The 18055-nt window shown below is 53.1% G+C and overlaps 8 protein-coding genes across 8 annotated transcripts; 6 read left to right on the top strand and 2 right to left on the bottom strand.

The window, feature by feature from the left end:
* Positions 1–1010, top strand: CDEST_05949 (Putative metallopeptidase, catalytic domain superfamily; the record flags this gene model as incomplete). Its single annotated transcript, XM_062922108.1, has 3 exons — positions 1–322; positions 349–835; positions 881–1010. The coding sequence occupies exons 1-3, from the start codon at positions 40–42 to the stop codon at positions 1008–1010; spliced, it is 900 nt and encodes a 299-aa protein (XP_062778159.1). The 5' UTR covers positions 1–39.
* Positions 1011–2195: 1185 nt separating this feature from the next.
* On the top strand, positions 2196–3834 carry CDEST_05948 (Putative lysine methyltransferase, S-adenosyl-L-methionine-dependent methyltransferase superfamily). Its single transcript, XM_062922107.1, has one exon. It carries the CDS (start codon positions 2406–2408, stop codon positions 3624–3626), a length of 1221 nt encoding a protein of 406 aa, XP_062778158.1. The 5' UTR covers positions 2196–2405; the 3' UTR covers positions 3627–3834.
* A 497-nt stretch (positions 3835–4331) lies between these two features.
* CDEST_05947 (Putative chromo/chromo shadow domain, Chromo-like domain superfamily protein) lies at positions 4332–5654 on the top strand (the record flags this gene model as incomplete). The annotated part of the gene is made up of 3 exons (XM_062922106.1): positions 4332–4374; positions 4525–5088; positions 5146–5654. 3 exons carry the CDS (start codon positions 4332–4334, stop codon positions 5652–5654), a joined length of 1116 nt encoding a protein of 371 aa, XP_062778157.1.
* A 1118-nt stretch (positions 5655–6772) lies between these two features.
* CDEST_05946 (Putative metallo-beta-lactamase, ribonuclease Z/Hydroxyacylglutathione hydrolase) lies at positions 6773–7890 on the bottom strand (the record flags this gene model as incomplete). The annotated part of the gene is made up of 2 exons (XM_062922105.1): positions 6773–7396; positions 7471–7890. The coding sequence occupies 2 exons, from the start codon at positions 7888–7890 to the stop codon at positions 6773–6775; spliced, it is 1044 nt and encodes a 347-aa protein (XP_062778156.1).
* Positions 7891–9240: 1350 nt separating this feature from the next.
* Positions 9241–11123, top strand: CDEST_05945 (Putative zn(2)Cys(6) fungal-type DNA-binding domain-containing protein). The gene is made up of 4 exons (XM_062922104.1): positions 9241–9369; positions 9447–10070; positions 10134–10268; positions 10321–11123. Exons 1-4 carry the CDS (start codon positions 9316–9318, stop codon positions 11065–11067), a joined length of 1560 nt encoding a protein of 519 aa, XP_062778155.1. The 5' UTR covers positions 9241–9315; the 3' UTR covers positions 11068–11123.
* Positions 11124–11944: 821 nt separating this feature from the next.
* CDEST_05944 (Putative NmrA-like domain, NAD(P)-binding domain superfamily) lies at positions 11945–12910 on the top strand (the record flags this gene model as incomplete). The annotated part of the gene is made up of 2 exons (XM_062922103.1): positions 11945–11980; positions 12041–12910. The coding sequence occupies 2 exons, from the start codon at positions 11945–11947 to the stop codon at positions 12908–12910; spliced, it is 906 nt and encodes a 301-aa protein (XP_062778154.1).
* A 724-nt stretch (positions 12911–13634) lies between these two features.
* On the bottom strand, positions 13635–14955 carry CDEST_05943 (Putative short-chain dehydrogenase/reductase SDR, NAD(P)-binding domain superfamily; the record flags this gene model as incomplete). The annotated part of the gene is made up of 4 exons (XM_062922102.1): positions 13635–14116; positions 14188–14676; positions 14751–14817; positions 14935–14955. 4 exons carry the CDS (start codon positions 14953–14955, stop codon positions 13635–13637), a joined length of 1059 nt encoding a protein of 352 aa, XP_062778153.1.
* Positions 14956–15598: 643 nt separating this feature from the next.
* CDEST_05942 (Putative amidase) lies at positions 15599–17829 on the top strand (the record flags this gene model as incomplete). Its single annotated transcript, XM_062922101.1, has 4 exons — positions 15599–15654; positions 15724–15801; positions 15915–16585; positions 16685–17829. 4 exons carry the CDS (start codon positions 15599–15601, stop codon positions 17827–17829), a joined length of 1950 nt encoding a protein of 649 aa, XP_062778152.1.
* Between the last annotated feature and the right edge of the window lie 226 nt (positions 17830–18055).

Genomic DNA, 18055 nt, shown 5'->3' with positions numbered 1-18055 from the left:
TTGGTTTGACTGCATTAATATCTACTCTGCCTTTTCAAAATGCAACTGTTTTGTTCATATTTCTTTCTCTTCACTTTTTTGCCCTTTTGCTTAGGTTTTAGGGTCCACAGCCAAAACCCCCGTCTTCAATATAACAAACGAGACATCACTGGCAATTACGTCATCGACCAACAAGAGAACAGCCCTTTTGGCTGTAGCGAGAGTCAGATCATTGCTTTGGAAAGAGCTATAACCGAGGCTCGATATTTAGCCGGGAAAGCTTCAGCTGTACTTGGCAAGCCTGGTTCTGAGTTCTCTCAGGCATACCGTCTGTGGTTTGGCAGTAGGTCACTCTTACTTATATGGCAGTGTATATGCTAAAATCCAATAAAGAGGATAATTCGAAGCCTGCAACTAGAGATGCGATACGAAAAAATAACTTCGATGCAGTTCGGCAGATGAAATGGCCGGGCCCAACCAACCGAGTCCCTCAATGGTATAACGACAATCTCAGTCCAACGGGGCTTACATTTACGTGCGCTGCTGAGAATGATGAATCTTGTTCCAGTGGTACAATTGCTATGGTTTATGAGGATGGACATCAGCACCAAGGTCACAAATGGGCCGGTAATGTAATCCTTCTGTGCAGAGGGTTTTTTTTGAAGAAGTCTCACAAAACTATGATTAAAACGTGGCGGAAGTCCAAGGACGAAGCCAGTCTCTCTGCGGGTTTTGCCCTGTTACACGAAGTGCAACACATTTCTGCTATTGTTGGGAAGGAAAGACGATGCATCGACGCCAAAAATCTAGCTCCAGCTCCAAACGATGTTAGTAAGCTTTGCTACCACTATCACTGGTATGTATCCGTACTTTGCAGAGATCTTTTTAATAGGAGCTAAAGGAGTAATAGCTGCGCAAACATTCCGGATGCGATGAAGATAAGCAATGCCCAAAACATGGCCTTTTTTGCATTAGAAGTTACGGCAAACCCTACAACAGGCGAACCCTCGAAAGAGCAGCGCCAGCCTTAATAAGCAGAAGCTTTTTAGGGCCAACACTTCCTTCTACCTTGTCTTGGTACCCAGAAGAAGCATTGCGCCATCCTAGCCGGCTCGTAGGTGTCATCCTTCAGGCAATAAAGGGAAACAAGGGGCGTCCATCTCGTCTACGGCCTCCTCCAAGCCACAGGCCTAGTCATCATTTGAAGAAAAGGCACAAGGTCTCCTCAGTACACACCTAGCACCGTCAGAACCAGGCGATCATTAGAAATTGACACTCGAAGTCCTTTTTCCCACATAATGTATAGCGATATCTGAGGTTAAGGCGGGTTAGATACAACCTACGCCGAAACAAAGTCTATATTTTGCTTGTACCGTTATAGTTATATCTAACACAAGAGTTATTCAATTCCTGAAATCCTACATAATGATCAGGCAGTCAGATGTTAAAGAACGCATTCTGGAATACGGATTCCCAGCGACCTGTGATGCATCCAGGGGAGGGGGATACTACGGGACGGGATCGGTTGGCCTCGGTAGTGTCTTCTACAACCGCATTTTCCTACGTATTTATTTCGTCTCAGAAAATTGCCCGCACTTCCTGAACATCCAGGGATATAACGTTCATAGCATTGCAGCGACGGGCGTTATTAGCCAGGGACAGCTGGCTTAGCCAATCCGAATGTCCGGTGGGATACCGGGGGGGCGGGGGGGCGGATACCACCGAAATTGGTTTAACCAACTTGAAGATGTTGGTTTCCGATCTTTATCCCAGTCTTTAGGGAGAAGAAATACTACCGTCGGTCTCATGCTATCCTTCTTCCAGGAAGCTGGCGCATTCCCGTCAAGGGTTTCAATTCGATCAAGCGAGAACTCCGAAAGGGCGGGTGTTTGGCTTTTGCCGAAAAAGGTCCATAGCCGGCCGTCCTTAACCGCATTCAGCAGCTGCGCCACGCAGCCACACCCTGGCCTGCAGTTCAATAGTATTTGTGCAGCCTACTATGTACATACTTAACCGGCAGAGTGTAACTGAATGCTACCTCTGCTACTTTAATCACCTATAAGACTTATCTATAAAATGATTAAAAAAGATTCTTAATCTGTTGATTCATTGTACCCTTTTTGGTCTTGAAATACCTACCGATACTCCTGTTTCGGCTAACAGCGCAGGGATAGGGCAAATAAAAATTTTCATGATGCCCTCATTTAGGAAAGTGGCCCCTATGAGTGGCGCAGACGCACTAAGATAAACAAAGCCAGGGGACATTGCCCTATGGCGCCGAGTCTTAGCTCTTAACCGCTTCTCCTCCGTTCTAGCCTTGACTCACTTCACTCTCACCTCTTCCTTATCCGACCCTTACAACCCACCGTCTAGAGCACAACCGCTGCGCCGCGCCGGCCGAGAGGGGACGGGACCAGACGGGCCAGATGAGACCATCAGCGCACCCGCTGCCGCCCTCGAGCAGCCTGCCGCCCTTGCGGACCCTCGAGCAGCTCTCCGAAGCCGACATCACGTCGGCCCTGCAGAGTCTCTCAGCAATTTACTGCTCGCTACCGGTCTCCGTCGCCTTCCAGCTCACACCCGAGTCTCGGAGGCTCGCTCACCATAACAAGCCGCTGGTCGACTCCGGTTATGTGTCGGAGACAGACGACGACCACGAAGAGATCGATGGCGTCGATCACCACATCGCCGCGCTTAAAGTTGACGCTTTCGAGCGCAGCTTCGCCGAGCGCTGGCTGACCGGGTTCATCGCCCGGGCCGAGAGTCTTCCCTGTTTTGAGTCTGAAGAGGCATGCCAACAAGCCCTCGACCAGGCTTCGTGTGTGCTCGCAACCTTTTTCGCCGTCCCCCAGACTGGCGCCGACCAAGACGACAAGGACCAAGACTATGCCCGCGAGTTCGCCTTCGAGCTCATGGTATCCGACGCTGACACACCGAACGCAAGCGTCCCGATCACAGTACGGCTCAACGATAGGTTGGCTGGCACGAACTCGGCCGATCCGGACGACGTCGGCCTTCAAAGCTGGGGCGCCTCGATTCTGATGTCGGAAATCATGTGCGCTTCACCTGCCCGCTTCGGGCTATCGCAGCCCGCACTCGGTCTATCGCCGCGCATCGTTGAACTTGGGGCAGGCACGGGACTTGTCAGCCTGATGCTTGGGAACATGTTGCCTCATCTTGGAGCTCCTCTTCCAACCATTATCGCCACAGACTATCACCCGTCAGTGCTTAACAACCTGCGGTCCAATATCGCGCTCAATTTCCCGGTGCCGGATACGAATCATGTGCAGACAGCAGCTCTCGACTGGTCCGCGCCCGTTCTGCAAGCGCCTTTGGATATCCCAGCTGACATTCTTGTTGCGACCGACGTCATCTATGCCCCCGAGCATGCGGTATGGCTGCGCAACTGCGCATCGTGCCTGCTGGCACCAAACGGCGTCTTCTGGCTTCTCGTTACGGTTCGCCAGAATGGCCGTTTCAATGGGGTCAGCGACAGCGTAGAGGCCGCCTTCACAGCAGTCGATGGCCCCAAAGGGAAGGATGGGAAGAGGCTTGTGATTGTACATTCAGAAGAACTGCAAAAGCGTACCGGTGTCGGACGTGGCGATGAGAGCGGGTACAAGCTTCTCGACATCCGGTGGGCGTGATACGAGTGGCGACGTTTCAGGGGGAAAACTCGTGATAGATGTAAATGCAGGGCGTGGGGGGGCTGCTAATGACACGAGATACGAGACACGAGACACGATTCATAGAGCACAGACTACAACCTAGACATAGACAGCATAGAGACGATATTAGAATATTGTCAAATCGACCGGTAGAGTGCCGCAGCCAACAGATGCAAGGTGCACGCAAGACGATTGGGTATTATGTCTACATTGCTATTCAGACTTTGTGACGCAACACTGCCACAACAGCGGCTGCCATTTATTTGCTTGATTTCTTTTGCAGTAGGACACATAGCTTCTTGCTTCAATCCCGGGGTTTTCTTCACGATGTGACGGCTGCTTGCTGAGCGTTCCCAAGACGGCGAAGTGGGAGAGACTCTTGCTCTTGAAACGGCCACTCCCTACCCACCACCCTACGTTACGGCTGTATCTCAAGCGATGCCCAATAGCACAGGCCGGGCTGAGCCCCACAGCGGTGCCGGCCTCCGACCCCAGAAAAGACCAGCAGGGGTTCACACCAAGCCAAGCCCACAACGGAACGCGAAACGCGCCTGCCTGTCTTCCTCTCTATCGCTCTCACACGCGATCGCTGTTTCGTTGCCCAACCTTTTTACGCCATTTCTTTCACTTCCAGACCGTCGCCAACTATATGCTGCTGTATATCTAGGCCCTGTCGCTGCAGCCATGCCTCGAGACAAACACTCAAGCAAGTCTGTCGAGAAAGAAGGTGCGAGATCGATCCGCTCACGTCATTCGCGTCGCGCGCCGCGCGCCGCGCTGCGTGGTGCACCACCCTCCCTCCCTCTCCTCCTAAGCACACAGACCATTTCACGACTCTTGATTGATCCATGTTAACTATTTACCCTCTCAGCAGCAGACCTCCGCTACGATGCCATCAAGAAAATTGTCTCGCACTCCCTCGATCCCGACACGGCTCTTGTGACCCTCACCGTCCTCGTCAAGGGCACTCGCGAGGACATATCCGAGTGGGACGTCCAGGAACATAGACCCAGTCTTCTTTTCGACTACTGGGCGAGCTTCAAAGGCAGAACACGGCAGGATGTTCTCGGTATCGGAGAGCTTTACCATCCCTACAGATTCTTGCGACACCGTCGTGTCCGCGGCCAATGGCAGGTGCTCGTCCAGTGGTTAGGATACTCGGAAGAAGGGGAGGATGTCTCCTGGGAGCCCGCCGTGAAGATGCGTGTTGATGCTCCTGATGTGATGACCGACTACTGCGGATACGTGGATGACGACAGTGCAAAGGCCGCCCTCTTGGGACCCATGCCGCAAGCAGAGGATAATGTCCACGCTGCACTCGCCAAGGCCGGCGTCAAATCTGCCGCTGAGAATCCCATGTCTGCCACAAAGCAAACCACGAAGCGCAAGCGAGACAGCTTGAACGATCAGCCGCAATCAGTCGCCGACAAGCGCAGACGATGTATGCTCTCGCCCGCATGCTCTGCCGTTCCTACTTGATCACTGACATCATCCACAGCCTCCCGCTATGACTCGACACCTGCCACCAAGTCGCCTGTACCCAAGCCGTCCGTTTCCAAGAAAGCACAATTACAAGCCTCTGTCGACAGTCCCATACCATCCCAAATGACGCCTAAATCCAACTTTGCCTCAACTAGGCAATCCAATCTTGCCGTGGGCGCTATATCCTTTGGAGCCACCTCGTCTGCTCATGCACAGCCCCCGTCGAGACGGAAAAGCTTGCGAGCATCCTCTGTGGCAACCCCGAGTACTACGGCCTCTCGGCGTCTTAGTCCCGCAGATGTTCCCCGGACAATGCTGTGGTTCATGGACGATTTCACCGTCGGCGACATGCAGAAGGTCTGCCGCTTTATCGACGAGAACTGTACGGGAAAACTTCGCCTCCCTCTTTACAGCGGTGGTGATTGGGATGGCAAGGCAGCTAGCGGCAGATGGGAAGATGTCTTTATGGTGAGCCCGTTAGGTCGCCTAGGCCGCTACGACAATGAGGACGAGAAGGAAGAGTGATGTTAACGTGGACCGAGCTTTGTTGCTCTTCTCAGCGGTACTGTGTAGTTGTCTAGCTATCGCCATCATTACCGGTGCCTATCGTACTCTTCTGACAGAATGTCCTTACTGCCTTTGCAACTTCGGCTTGGATAGAGTTTCGTTTCTTGCTATCGAGAGAGTCCTTACTTCACATCACTATACACAACAAACCTCCACCTAAAACTAGACAAGGATAGTATCAGCATGTATGTTTGGGAGACCAGAGGCAAGCTTACCTGCAGTCATCGCGCCGGAGGCGATTTACAACTGAAAATTGGCTGGACATTAAGGCCTGTGGATGACACAGTAGCATGCATTAGACAGCTTCCAACAGGACTTTAATGTCAGCAACAAAGTTTAATTCAACATCAACTTCTCTGCTGCATTATGAATTGTTCGTCTTAGTGAGATCCCGGCGACCAGAAAACATACATTCTTGTCAGAAACCGTCCAAACTTAGCGCGAAATGAGTGTCGCCTTCCAGGATGCCTACATCTTAGTTGAGCTACAGGCCCCGTTCAAGTCCTCGACTTCGAATTTTTGATGGCGCGTACAAGCTAAAAGGCATTGAGACATCCCCCGGTCAGTGGAGTTTACAAGACAGTTTACACTCATTACACGGCCGAGAAGCCGCCTGAAGTTCTCTGCTGCCAGAAGATATGTGACCTTCCCGGATGGTGCCCGCGTAATCATCGTCTTAAATTTAGCTTCCCTTGGGTCATGCATGTCTGTTGCCGGCACACAGAGGGTGGTTCGGTCGACAACTTCATCACCGCTGTCGATCAGGGTGGGCAACTCGCTCGAAGGTGAACGTCGGAGCCAGTGATGACACGGTATAGGATGGATTGAACCATGAGGTCGATGAAACTTCATGAGGACAGTCTCTCTAGCTTTCTTACGTGCACTCTAATTCCAAAACAACTTCCTATCTGAGGCTTTGAATATACCCGTTCTAGCTATTTAGTAGGTATTTTAGAAGCCTGATTGAGAATTGCTGGTGCTGATGTAAAGTTTGTAAATGTATACATAGACTATAAACTTTAACGTCCCTGTCTCTTGTTCTTAATATCGCCAGGAAGCTCCTTGATAAAACTGTCTTAGGCCTTAAGTTCCCAGCCTTGCAAAGTCCTAGTATCATTATACTTTGTCATGTCCAAGACATCTGGCAGCCTCGTTGACCCCCTTCCGTACTTTTCTGCTGTATTGTTTAGAAACATCGCGGAAGCAACACCGCCTTCGGACTCGAGCTGAGCTGAAAATCCGGCGCTCATGATATCGACAATCTCCTTCGGAGTATAAAAGTCTTTACCTTTGCTGCTAATTTCTTTTCCAAAGAATTCGATGTAGCTGCGTGTATGAGCGATGTCCTCCTGCGCGCTAAATTGTAGCGTCCCCGCATGGCCTGTGATCAACTTGACTGGTCGTAGGTTGGTAATAAAGTCCAATGTCTTGAGCCATGCATCTGAGAGGGCTTTGGTATCCATGTCGGCCATCCATAGATGCATTGTGCGATGGTAAACTGAGTCGCCAGCGATTAAAGTCCTTAGAGATGGGATCCAGAACATTGTACCGTCGACAGTGTCGAATACTAGGTTGTTTATCAAGTGAATGGGCTCATCCTCATGGCCGCTGAGGGTAAAAAATGTATTGTTATACGCAGTTGGTGAGGCGGGAACTTCCGATACATTTTCTGGACCAAATGCGAGTCTCATTCGGGAAGTCTAACAAACATATGTATCAGCGTTGTTATTAGTACTTGGATTAGATTACTTCACGCCCCCATCGAGCCAAAGACATGATCTGGAATAGGGGTGAGTGGGGTATGAATTACCAGCTCTGGGAGCTCGACACGGATATGATCTACAACCCTCTCGCTGGCGTAGAAGGCCGTCTCGTTGAAATGAGACAATAACGTTGATGCGCCAAGGTAATGGTCGACATGATGATGTGTAGTGAAAGCCGCCACGAGTGGCTTATCGGTTTGGTTTCTTATCCACGAAGCCAGGACGTTTGCCGAAGGGATAGACATAGGCATGTCGATGAGGACTGCTGTCTCGGAGCCGATAATGAGCGACGAGACCATGTTGAAACCGGTGATGCCCTGATTGATGAAACTTTCGACACGCAGAGACTGCTTCAAGCTGTAAGGGATGCCATAGACAGCTTGAGTTAATACGGAAGCAACCGCAGAATAGAGCGATATCTTTGAGATCATGTTGAAGTAGATAACGAGTTGGTTCCCTGTGAGAGGTAGACGAAGATTGTGTGATAGAATAGTAGATGAAAGGAGTGACGAGTTAGCTGTTGGTGAGATGCAAACGGGCCTTTTTTGTAGTAAAGGGCAGAGTACTATTAATACTAATAACCTACCCTACACAGTGAAGTGTATCCGTTTTGGAACTCGGCCAATATCACTAATTAGCAATTTGAAATTTAATTGTGCTAAGTAAGCAAAGGACCTAGTATCTGTGAGTAGGCTGACTAATTTTTAAGTCTCAAGACCTGATAATCAATCATCTTAGAGCACAGGTTTCTAATACATTATGTTAATATCTTATCTCATCCAGGCTAGAGTCCTACTATAATCAAGTTAGACTTCTATTAATACAGTCTATAGGGGGATATTCCTGACAAAGAGTAGGTTTCAGGAAGGACAAAATCAATAAGCTACAAAGCTCTCTATCACATATGACGGCTGTGCTGCTTCAACGCTGGACCCTTACCTGTGCTGCCAAACGGTCATGACGGATAATGTCTCTATAAGCGGTTAGCATAACCCTAAACCCCGTGGCCTTATCAGCATCTCTACTGGTTAAAGCGTTTTAAACAAGAGGTCCCAAGATGAGCTGAGCGCGAATGGGCACTTCGACACCCACGGCCAACCTTGTCTCATTTCGAGGGTGGTTGATAGAATCTAGTGCTGTAGTGACAAATCTGCTTGAGAATGAGACCTAGGTGCCGCAGGGTTGGCATGATCTCCACAGGCTCCACTCTCCGGCTATAAAACAGGCCGGCGGGTTGCTCGCATACCTTTAGAGAATCGTGACTTGCGGGATCCGGGTGTCTCAACCGCTCGGAGCAGGCGCCGTCTCGTGTAGGCTGTGCCATCGGGGGAGTTGGTTTGATGTTGCGACTGGGAACAACCGCCCTTGATAATCAAAAAGCTGTATATTTCAAGTCCAGTCTGTAGCCTGGAGCACCCAGGTGACGAGATCGACTGTGGTAACAGTGAAGATTTCGACAACGTTCTAGCTTCAGTTGCTGGCCTGAGGCAACACGCCGCAGTTGGGGCGCAGCTTATGATTCATCCCGGGCGTCCAGCCTGTAACAGCATGCCAGATATAAGGACTAATTCCTTTACCAAAGCACTAGAACTTACTCCTGAAACTGTCTTGAGGCAGGGTAATTAGGTTCAATCTTTGCCCCCTAGTCACGGGTTTTGTTACCAAGTTGGGTTAGGTTCAGGAAACTGAGCTAAGGATCACGCGCGAGTCTTGGCGCGATTTGTAACCAGGCTGGGTAAGGTTTCAATATATTTGACTCGGTTCAGCATCCATTCCAGAAATGGTACTTTCCCTAAAGATCATCTCGACGCATCAGCTCAATCCTCCCGTTTCAACAGCCCCCACACAGAATTATCATGAAAATCCGCAATATCAACATATGTCAGAACTGCCGGGTTCGAAAACTCGCCGTATGTCAAGACGCCGCCACCCCTCCACCCCCCCCTCCATCTACCAAATGGCGCGAGCTAACATGCATTACGGGCAGTGCGATGGCCAGATCCCCGCTTGCTCTCAATGTTACCGGACTGGCAGAACGTGTCCAGGATATCAGAGCAGTTTGATCTTTCGACCTCCGGTAGTACCGAGACACCACCAGCCTGTGCCCATGCAGCTCAGACGCTCGCGAGTAGTTGGCGGGAGGCAACGACCCAGGCAACAAACCTATCCGCCAACCTCGACAGAGGAAGCTGGACCCAGCCAGGCTGGCCGCCGAGTCTCCAAGACCACAGTCCATATGTGCCTGAGCTGGCCGCTGATGGATATCATATCCTTGGTGGTACAAAATCTATGCCCGATCGAAATTCTAAACCGGACAGACCTCAGCTCCAGTAGGGCTGGTGGGTCGGTGCCACGGATCTGTGGTGCTTGGGTCGAGGCTCTCCCTGAACTAGTCCTACATACCAAGGCGGAGCAGATACTCTCACCATCCATTAAAACCCTGGCGCTAGCGATTTTATCACGAGGTCGCGAGAGCAGGACGTCCACGTCAGATGCAGTGGCCTCTCACGCACATGCCTTTTCATCGCTTCGATCTGGGTTTCTTCAGGAAAATGTGTCTGATAGCTCGAACCTACTTGCAGCCACAGTCATGTGTCTGTTTCTTTCAGAAGTACGTACCAGCCAGTGGTGGCCCTCGCCCCCCTTCGTGACAGTCCACGCTCAACAGATCTAGATGATCCTGCCCACCTCGAAAGCAACCGCAGTTGTACACGCAAAAGGCATCGGAGATGTTTTAAAGCTGCAGAGCCCCGGCTTCTATACCCATGGGATAGGCCATCAGCTCTTCGTTGGAATCAGGCCGGTTCTTGTAAGTAGTATAGGCTCGTGAGCCTGTAGGGAATTGATGCTTATTCTCCTAGGTACTACACTCCTTCTTTTCTCACGAGCTCTCCTTTCTGGCAGAGGATGCCTGGATACACGAGCCTTTCAGTGGTCTAGGTGCTGCCCCTCTACAGAAACTTTTTAGCATTGTTGTCGCCCTTCCTTCTGCTCTAAGCACTATCGACAAGGTCAAAGTCACCCTGACCGAGCAGTCTTACATCACTGCCTGCAAGGCCCTTGACCAGCTGACCGATACGCTCAATGAACTGTTAAATCTTAGGGAAACAATACAGGACGAGAGTCAACGTGAATACTGGGCACCCGCCCTACCTCCCAACATTCAGAGTGGTATCAGCTTTCAGAGCATTACGGCTGCAAACTTTTTCACCCACCTGTGGGCGTTCCACATCATTTGCGCGGGGTACATCAAAACGCTGCTTACGCTCTTTCCAGCATGCTTGGACCGGGTACATCAGAGTCTTAAGCGTCAAATCTCAAGAGACCTCGTGACGGATCTGGCCTGCCGTATTCTACGCAGCATAGAGTTTCTCGCCGATGAAAAGTTCAAGTTGTTTGGTTCTGCCTCAGCTGTTTTGCCCCTCTTTGCCGGACTGACAGTTGTCAGAGGCGAAGGGAAACAGAGCGAGGAGCTACAGTATTGGTACCGCCATGCACTGCAGATATACTCCAAGAAGGGCTATCATTTCGTAAGTACGCATGTTTTTGATGATGTTGTTGCAGGCCAGGAGCGCAGGGATGGGAGTCTTGTAGATAGAAGTGCTTGATTGTGAAGTAAAGGAATAGCTGCTGTGACTTGGGAAAAGCCACAATACTACGTTCGTGTCCACGTTGAGATCAGTAACGGTGTCCAACCTTACAGTCGAGTCTGACAGTTACTGGCTCGATAGTCGATGTCCCGATTGCGATGTAAAAGAGCGCTTTGGGTGATGATGAGGTTAATAGGGACAAAGAGAGGTACTGGAACCGAATGACGAGAGGCCCGAATCTTCTAAATGGATGACTTGGGAAACGGCAGTCGTTCGCAGTACGTGGCCTCCCCGGACAGCGGATCTAATTTGTCACCGAGTTGCCGACCATAGCCGGTACATTAGTCATTTTGGTCAACCCGTCAGAGCTCCTTCATAGGATGTGCATTTCTTGTCTCTATTGGAGAAGTTTTCTTTGTAATCTTTCGGTGCTGCTGCAATTCGGCCACTATTCTGTGGGTTCGCGGCCCAGGCCCGCCAGTATCGCGCGCCTCAAACGGGACAATCGAAACCTTAGTTTCTTTACAGGGTATATTGTAAAGCTGATCGTCTTGATCTGTAAGTTTAACAGGTATAAGGTTTAAATGTCCCTATCTGGAAAGGATCCAAGCATTAGCTTGAAGTTTGTAATACACCTCGGTCTATCCCTACTGGGCAAAATTTCAAGGTACGTTGCCAAGGCGGTCCCGACGCCACGTACCTTATTAATCCGTCTCATGCTTTGATCATGAAAGTTTCGCTTGCGAAAAGCAGTGTCAACGAGATCGTATTGATGCCAATTCTATAAGTATAGAGCATTTTCTGACCAAAGCATCTCCCACGGAATTATTTTCCACAAGCACCTCAAATTCCAATCTCGTTAGACCAAGCATATCCTACCCCAAAACTGAAAGTCATGGCGCAACAGTTGAAGAACGTCGTTCTTGCTGGTGTAAGTGTTTCATTCTTCGGCCATGCCCGTGGATCTAGTATCTGACTGATTGTGCTCCAGTCAGCCGGCAACGCCGGATCCAAGATCCTGCAATCCTTGGTCGACTCTGGACAGTTCAATGTCACCTTGTTGGTGCGCAAGACGGCAGTCGCCCCTGCCCCTGGAGTGACCGTCAAAACTATTGATTTTGGGTCGATGGCCGCCCTAGTCGAAGTGTTCAAGGGCCAAGACGCCGTCATCGATGCCACGATGAGCCCAGATGCAACGATGCCCCTGCGCATGATCGATGCCGCTGTCAGTGCTGGCGTGAAAAGGTTCATTCCTTCTGAATTTTCTTTGGACCCGAACAATCCGTTATCGCGGTCTGTCCCGGTTTTTGGTCCTAAAAATCAAGTGTTGTCTCGGCTCAAGGATCTCGCGTCGACGGGACGGTTGACCTACACCACGATTTCCAATGGGGCTTTTCTCGACTGGAACCTGCGAACGGGTTTCATCAAGATAAACATCAAGGACAAGAAGGTGGAACTTATGGATGGGGGTGACGTGGTTATCCCCTGGACGCTGTTGGACCACGTTGGAAGAGCGACAGCAAATGTTCTCCTCCATGCGGAACAGACGAAGAACCGTTCGGTGTATATCTCCACTGTCGAAAAGAGCCAGAAAGAAATGTTTAAGCTGGCACAGGAGGCGCTTGGGAGCGATGGCTGGACTGTTTCATCCTTGGATATGGAAATGGTTTACCAGGAATCTCTTAGGCAGATGAAGGCTGGCAATCTCACATTTGAGGTCTTTGGGAACATGATTCTCTATTGCAATTCTAGGCTGGATTATTCTGGAAAGTGGGAGAAGGATGACAACGCTCTGCTTGGAATTCAGCCCTGGAGCGACGAGGAAGTCCGACAGCTTATTCGGTCAATCGCATCCGAGTAGGACAGATCTTTATTGCTCTAGTTATTTTCAAAATCTGCGTACTTGTGTTCTCCGACCTGACCAGCGGTTTTACACACAGTGGCCGGGCGAGCTTGAAAAATTCCGCAATGTCCTTGACGAGATCGCCAAGAAAGGAGGCAATCAGGTGGCGGCAGCCTTGGCAATAGGAGGTGACGACTCTTATATCATTTATAATCAACTCTACTACGACACGACCAGACAACGGATTAGAGCGCGAGCCTTTCAACTGTACTCGGCCGCCTCTCTCAGGACTACGGCAATAGGGCCGGCGAAGGGTCTCTTGTGGCTGGCTTCCAGATGGTCTCTGGTAGGCTTCCCACAACTCACGAAATTCCTTAAGGAAAACGTAGACATAAGGATCATCGCAAGTCTCTTCCTACCTTAGTGATAAATAGGGCTCCCAGTAGGAGAATAACAGAGGACCTTACAAGGGATTAGGCTATTACACTCAACGACGAATTGGGACGGGGCAGAAGTTTTATTTTCATGTCGATAGCACCTGAGATTGAACATCAAGACCTACTTACCACCTTGTTCAAGATACGCGTATATGCAGCGTGCATGGGAATCGTCAGCCGAAGAGACAGCCTCAGTCCGACTGAACAAGTAGACTAGGGGTAGATAGCCGTGATAGATCTCAAACCATAGAATCCATCCCAAAAACCACCATTCTTTCTTCTCAGCGTTCGTGAAAACACGCCGGTTAGGTCTTTCCCGCCTCGCCAGACGCGCCGGCCTCCGCACACATACGGTTCCAGGACCGTCGTAGGAGGGGCCACACGACGAGGCCCGAGACCAGGGCCAAGAAGGAGTCGACCAGGCCCCAGCCCCTCTTGGTGCTCGGCCCGACCATGCCGCTCCACAGGACCGAGGTATCGAAGTCGGTGCAGATGCAAAAGTCGCTGGCGCCGGCGCCGGCGCCCCGGCAGTCAACGGAGGCGCACACGATGGCCTCGCCTACGTCCCGCGCCGACGGGTACTTGGCCCGCAGCTTGTCCGCCGTGGCGTCCGTTGACTCGATCCGCTTCGTGAGCGCCGGTTTGCCCCTCTGCTCCTCGAAGAACGTGTCGGTGAGCACCGTGGCCGGGAAGGCACAGTGTACCGTGTAACTGGACGCTGCGTTCGAGTAAGCCACGGCCTCTTGGCGCAACGTGTCGGCCAGCGCGCGCTGAGCGCATTTTGCGGCTGTCGAGACGTTAGCGACGAAAGGGGAAAATAGAAAAAAAAAAAAAGAAAAACAGGAAACCATCACAAACGTGTGTAGGCCGCGTAGCCGGGGACGTTGGCAAAGGCAGCGGCGCTGCTGATGAAGACCAGCTGCCGCAGCTTTGGCCGCGCCGACGAGGGCTGGCCCTGACGACGGTCGTCGCGCGTCCAGAGCCGGAGCAGCGCGTGGGCGGGATAGGCGCTGGTGAGGTAGTTCTTCCGCATGCAGCTCTCGAGGGCGGCGGCGGGGAGGTCGATGAAGAAGCCCAGCTCGGAGACGCAGCCGCCGGCGACGCAGTACAAGACATCGGGGAGCCGCGGCTGGACCCCAAAGACGTGCTCACACTGCCAAACAGGGTTAGAAACAACAGACACATGGAAGAGACGGGATGTGTCTGGAAGACTCGCCTGCGAGGCATCGGACAGGTCCAGCGACACCGCGCGCACTTGTTGGTCCGGATGGGCGGCCGCCTCGACGATGTCGGTTTGCGCCTTATCGAGCACCGCCTGTCTCCGAGCAAAGATGGTGACGTCGGCCCCTGGAGTTAGGTAACCAAAAAGGTTAGTGGTGCTTGATGCCGCGCCGGGGTGGATGTCGGGGGGTTGTGCCCACCCCTGGCGGCCACGCTCATGGCGATGGCTTTGCCTAGTCCGGTCGAGCCGCCGGCGACGAATACCACCTAGTTATCCACAGGTTTGGTTAGATTGAAGGATATTGTATCTTGTCGTGCTTGGTGCATGGAGTGGTTCGCATGATACATGCTTTCTTTCCATTGTGGCATGGAAGAAGACCGTACCTTGCCTCTTAAGTTGTCCATTTGGGGTAGCAGGATTGGACTCAAAATGCTCCTTTCTTTGATTATTCTTTTCGGGGATCGCTATGACGAGACAAAGGCCCCGCTGCAAAATAGCAGAGTACAAGTAGAGAACAATGCGTGGTTTTATGTCATGTCCGATGCGGCATGGGCGTCGGAGCCCGGGACCCGGGGCCGGAGCAACGCCCCGGCCCGGACCAGCTCCACCCAGCTCGGTTGTTTAGAATAACCTCGAGTCTACCTAGATAGATGACTAGATTCTACACAGTCAACGTCAGGAAAACAGATGATGGAGTTGAGTAAGATAATAAGAACACCCAAGTTTCCTTCTCAGATTAGCCGGCACTCGTTGGAGTGAGTATCCCAGTGAGTCTCTGGTTGGGGGAGCAAACAGAGAGACGAGCAAACAGTGAGTGAGACGGTGAGACGAGCAAGCTACGTCACTCCTTATCTGACAAGCACGCCGCAAACCCACGGGTTCCACGCTAAGTGACACCACCACCCAATATTATCCAAACAGTCAGCACAAATATGCAGCCGTGGTCAACCATCCGGATTCCATCTCGACGAACCGAACTTCAGAATTCTAGACTTTCCGGGAACTCCTCCTCAACTCCCAATAGCGTCGCATTCGTACCCTCCAGCCATGACTGCGCCGAGTCCCCGAAAGCGCCTCTTCCTCTACCCGGAACCCGTCCGCGCGTAAGATGCCATCGCACCCGATCCGGGACATGGTACCGCAGAGCATTGCGCGCTGACAACGAGCCCCAGCCCCGATCTCCCTCCCAGCCCGCAGAGAAAGCCGAATCCGATCCTTTATGGATGGTTACTCTTGGCAGCAGCTTTTCTGTCAGTCTCGTCCCGCAGACGCCACCGCTCGCTCGCACACGCGTGCGCGCGCGTGTGAGCTGGGTTGACCCAAACCGAGCTGGAGGACGCGTATTGACGGTGTTGTGTGACAGTATCGAAAGGGTTGGCTTCATCCGCAGAAAGGCGTGGGAAGATGCCGGGTTCGGATGTCTACGCGCAATCTGGGACCACATCGCCTTGACTGAACCGCGCTATGATCCGACGGTGTTTCCTTTCCAAGACGATGACGATGACGATGCCGACGTCGCGTGCGGCCGTGTCGGCCATGTGCAAACGACGAGCCCTGGGTCCCGGCAACATCATGATGAACCGCCAGCCGCGCACCCAGTCCCGCATGAAGGAAAGAACTCCGTCGCGCTCTATCGATCGTTGTATCTCTCGGGCGAGCTGACACCGCTCGATGTCGCTCAGACCATACTGCCTCTCATCCGGCGCGACAGCTCGCCGCCCGGCGAGCACTCGGTGGCGTGGTTCGAGGTCCACGTCGAGTCGGTGCTCGCAATGGCCGCGGCCTCCACGCAGAGATACAAGGAGAAGAGGTCCCTGGGCCCGCTGGACGGCATCCCGACGGCGGTCAAGGACGAGTTCGACATGGAAGGGTACAAGACGACCTTGGGTTCCCCAAACGACTACACGAGCCTCCACGTGCCCCAGCCCAAGGGCAACGACGGTGACAGCACCAAGACATCGTGGTGCGTGAGCCGAGTAATCGACTCGGGTGCCGTCGTTCTGGGCAAGCTTTCCATGCACGAGTTTGGCATGGGTGAGTTGCGTGTCCTGTTATGCGCCTGCAAACCCCCCCCCCCCCCCCCCCCCCCCCTTCTTAGACGTGTCAGCTAACCCCCGAGGCTTGATTTGACAGATACGGCCGGCTACAACATCACATACGGGACGCCGAGGAACCCGTACAACCCATCGTACTACGTAGGCGGAAGCTCGTCCGGCTCCGCCTACGCCGTCGCCGCCGGGCTCCTACCTGTCACGCTGGGCAGTGACGGGGGCGGAAGTCTCCGGATCCCGGCGGCCTTCACCTCCGTCTTCGGTCTCAAGCCGACGCATGGCCGACTCTCCTTCTTCCCCGGACAGAACCACAGCAGCAGCGCCGCCGTCAACGGGCCCATGGCCGGCGACATGCGCTCCCTCATTGCGCTGTACAACGCCATCAGCAGGCCGCACCCTCGATCGGCCTTTTCCTTCCCCCGCGTCGTCGCGATGCCGTACCCGTACCGGTCCAGCCTCGAAGAAGCCGCCGACGACAACGATGGTGCGACGCGCCCAAAGGTGCTCGGGATCCCCGAAGCGTGGTTCGCGCGCGCCAGCCCCGCCGTCCAGACGCTCTGCAGGACCCTGGTCGACCGGCTGGCGCAGCGCAAGGGCTACCGCGTCGTGCCGGTCGAGATGCCGTTCACGCAGGAGGGACAGGCGGCGCACGCCATCACGCTGCTGACGGACGCGGCCACCCTCGTGCGCAACAACACGACGGGACTGTCCGCCGCGAACCGCATCCTGGTGGCGCTCGGCCGCGCGACGCCGGCGTCCGACTACCAGCTCGCGCAGCGGCTGCGGCACGTGTTGATGCGGCACCTCGCGTGGCTCTGGCAGCGGCACCCGGGCATGGTGCTTGTGACGCCGGCGTCGGCGTGTGCGGGCTGGCCCATCCGCAGCGAGCGCGAGCTCGCCTACGGCGTCAGCGACGGCGATCAGACGATGCGGTCGATGGAGTACGTCTGGCTGGCCAACCTCTGCGGCGTGCCCAGCATCAGCGTCCCCGCCGGCTTCGCGGCGCCCGGGGCGGCGGAGACTGAGGTCGCGGACCGGGACGCGCCGGCCAAGGTCCCCGTCGGTCTGATGGGCACAGGGGAGTGGTGCGACGAGGAGGCCCTGTTGCGGTTCGGGCTGGACGCCGAGGAGGTGGGCGCAGACCTGCAGGTCCAGCCGCCCAGCTGGGTCGATATCGTGGCGCTCGCAAAGGCAAAGAAGCAGGATGAAGCTGCCAAGGATTGTTGAGGTCGTATCCCGTAGCAAAGTCTGGGAATCATCCACGCGCTGCGGTCAATTGTCCAGGCAGCAAGCAGCAAAGCTTCTTGTTCTTGTAAATGGTCGACTTGTCATCACTCGGCGAGCGTCTCATGGATTCCTATTCTAGATAATAACCTCTGTTCTTCAACAATTCTTCTTCCAAGACTTGAAAGACACGAAACTTGGCAGCAATTGTGACTTTGGCTTACTAGAC

The sequence above is a fragment of the Colletotrichum destructivum genome, chromosome 4 (assembly GCF_034447905.1).
Source record: "Colletotrichum destructivum chromosome 4, complete sequence".
NCBI lineage: Eukaryota > Fungi > Ascomycota > Sordariomycetes > Glomerellales > Glomerellaceae > Colletotrichum > Colletotrichum destructivum.
This window is presented reverse-complemented; position numbering and strand designations above follow the sequence as displayed.

Excerpts from the sequence above, each read along its gene's own strand:
- CDEST_05945 (XM_062922104.1), top strand. The coding sequence starts at position 9,316 with ATGAAAATCCGCAATATCAACATATGTCAGAACTGCCGGGTTCGAAAA. Across the intron at positions 9,370-9,446 it reads GCCGGGTTCGAAAACTCGCC|TGCGATGGCCAGATCCCCGC; the intron begins GTATGTCAAGAC and ends CATTACGGGCAG. Across the intron at positions 10,269-10,320 it reads TTGGAATCAGGCCGGTTCTT|GTACTACACTCCTTCTTTTC; the intron begins GTAAGTAGTATA and ends TTATTCTCCTAG.
- CDEST_05948 (XM_062922107.1), top strand. The coding sequence starts at position 2,406 with ATGAGACCATCAGCGCACCCGCTGCCGCCCTCGAGCAGCCTGCCGCCC.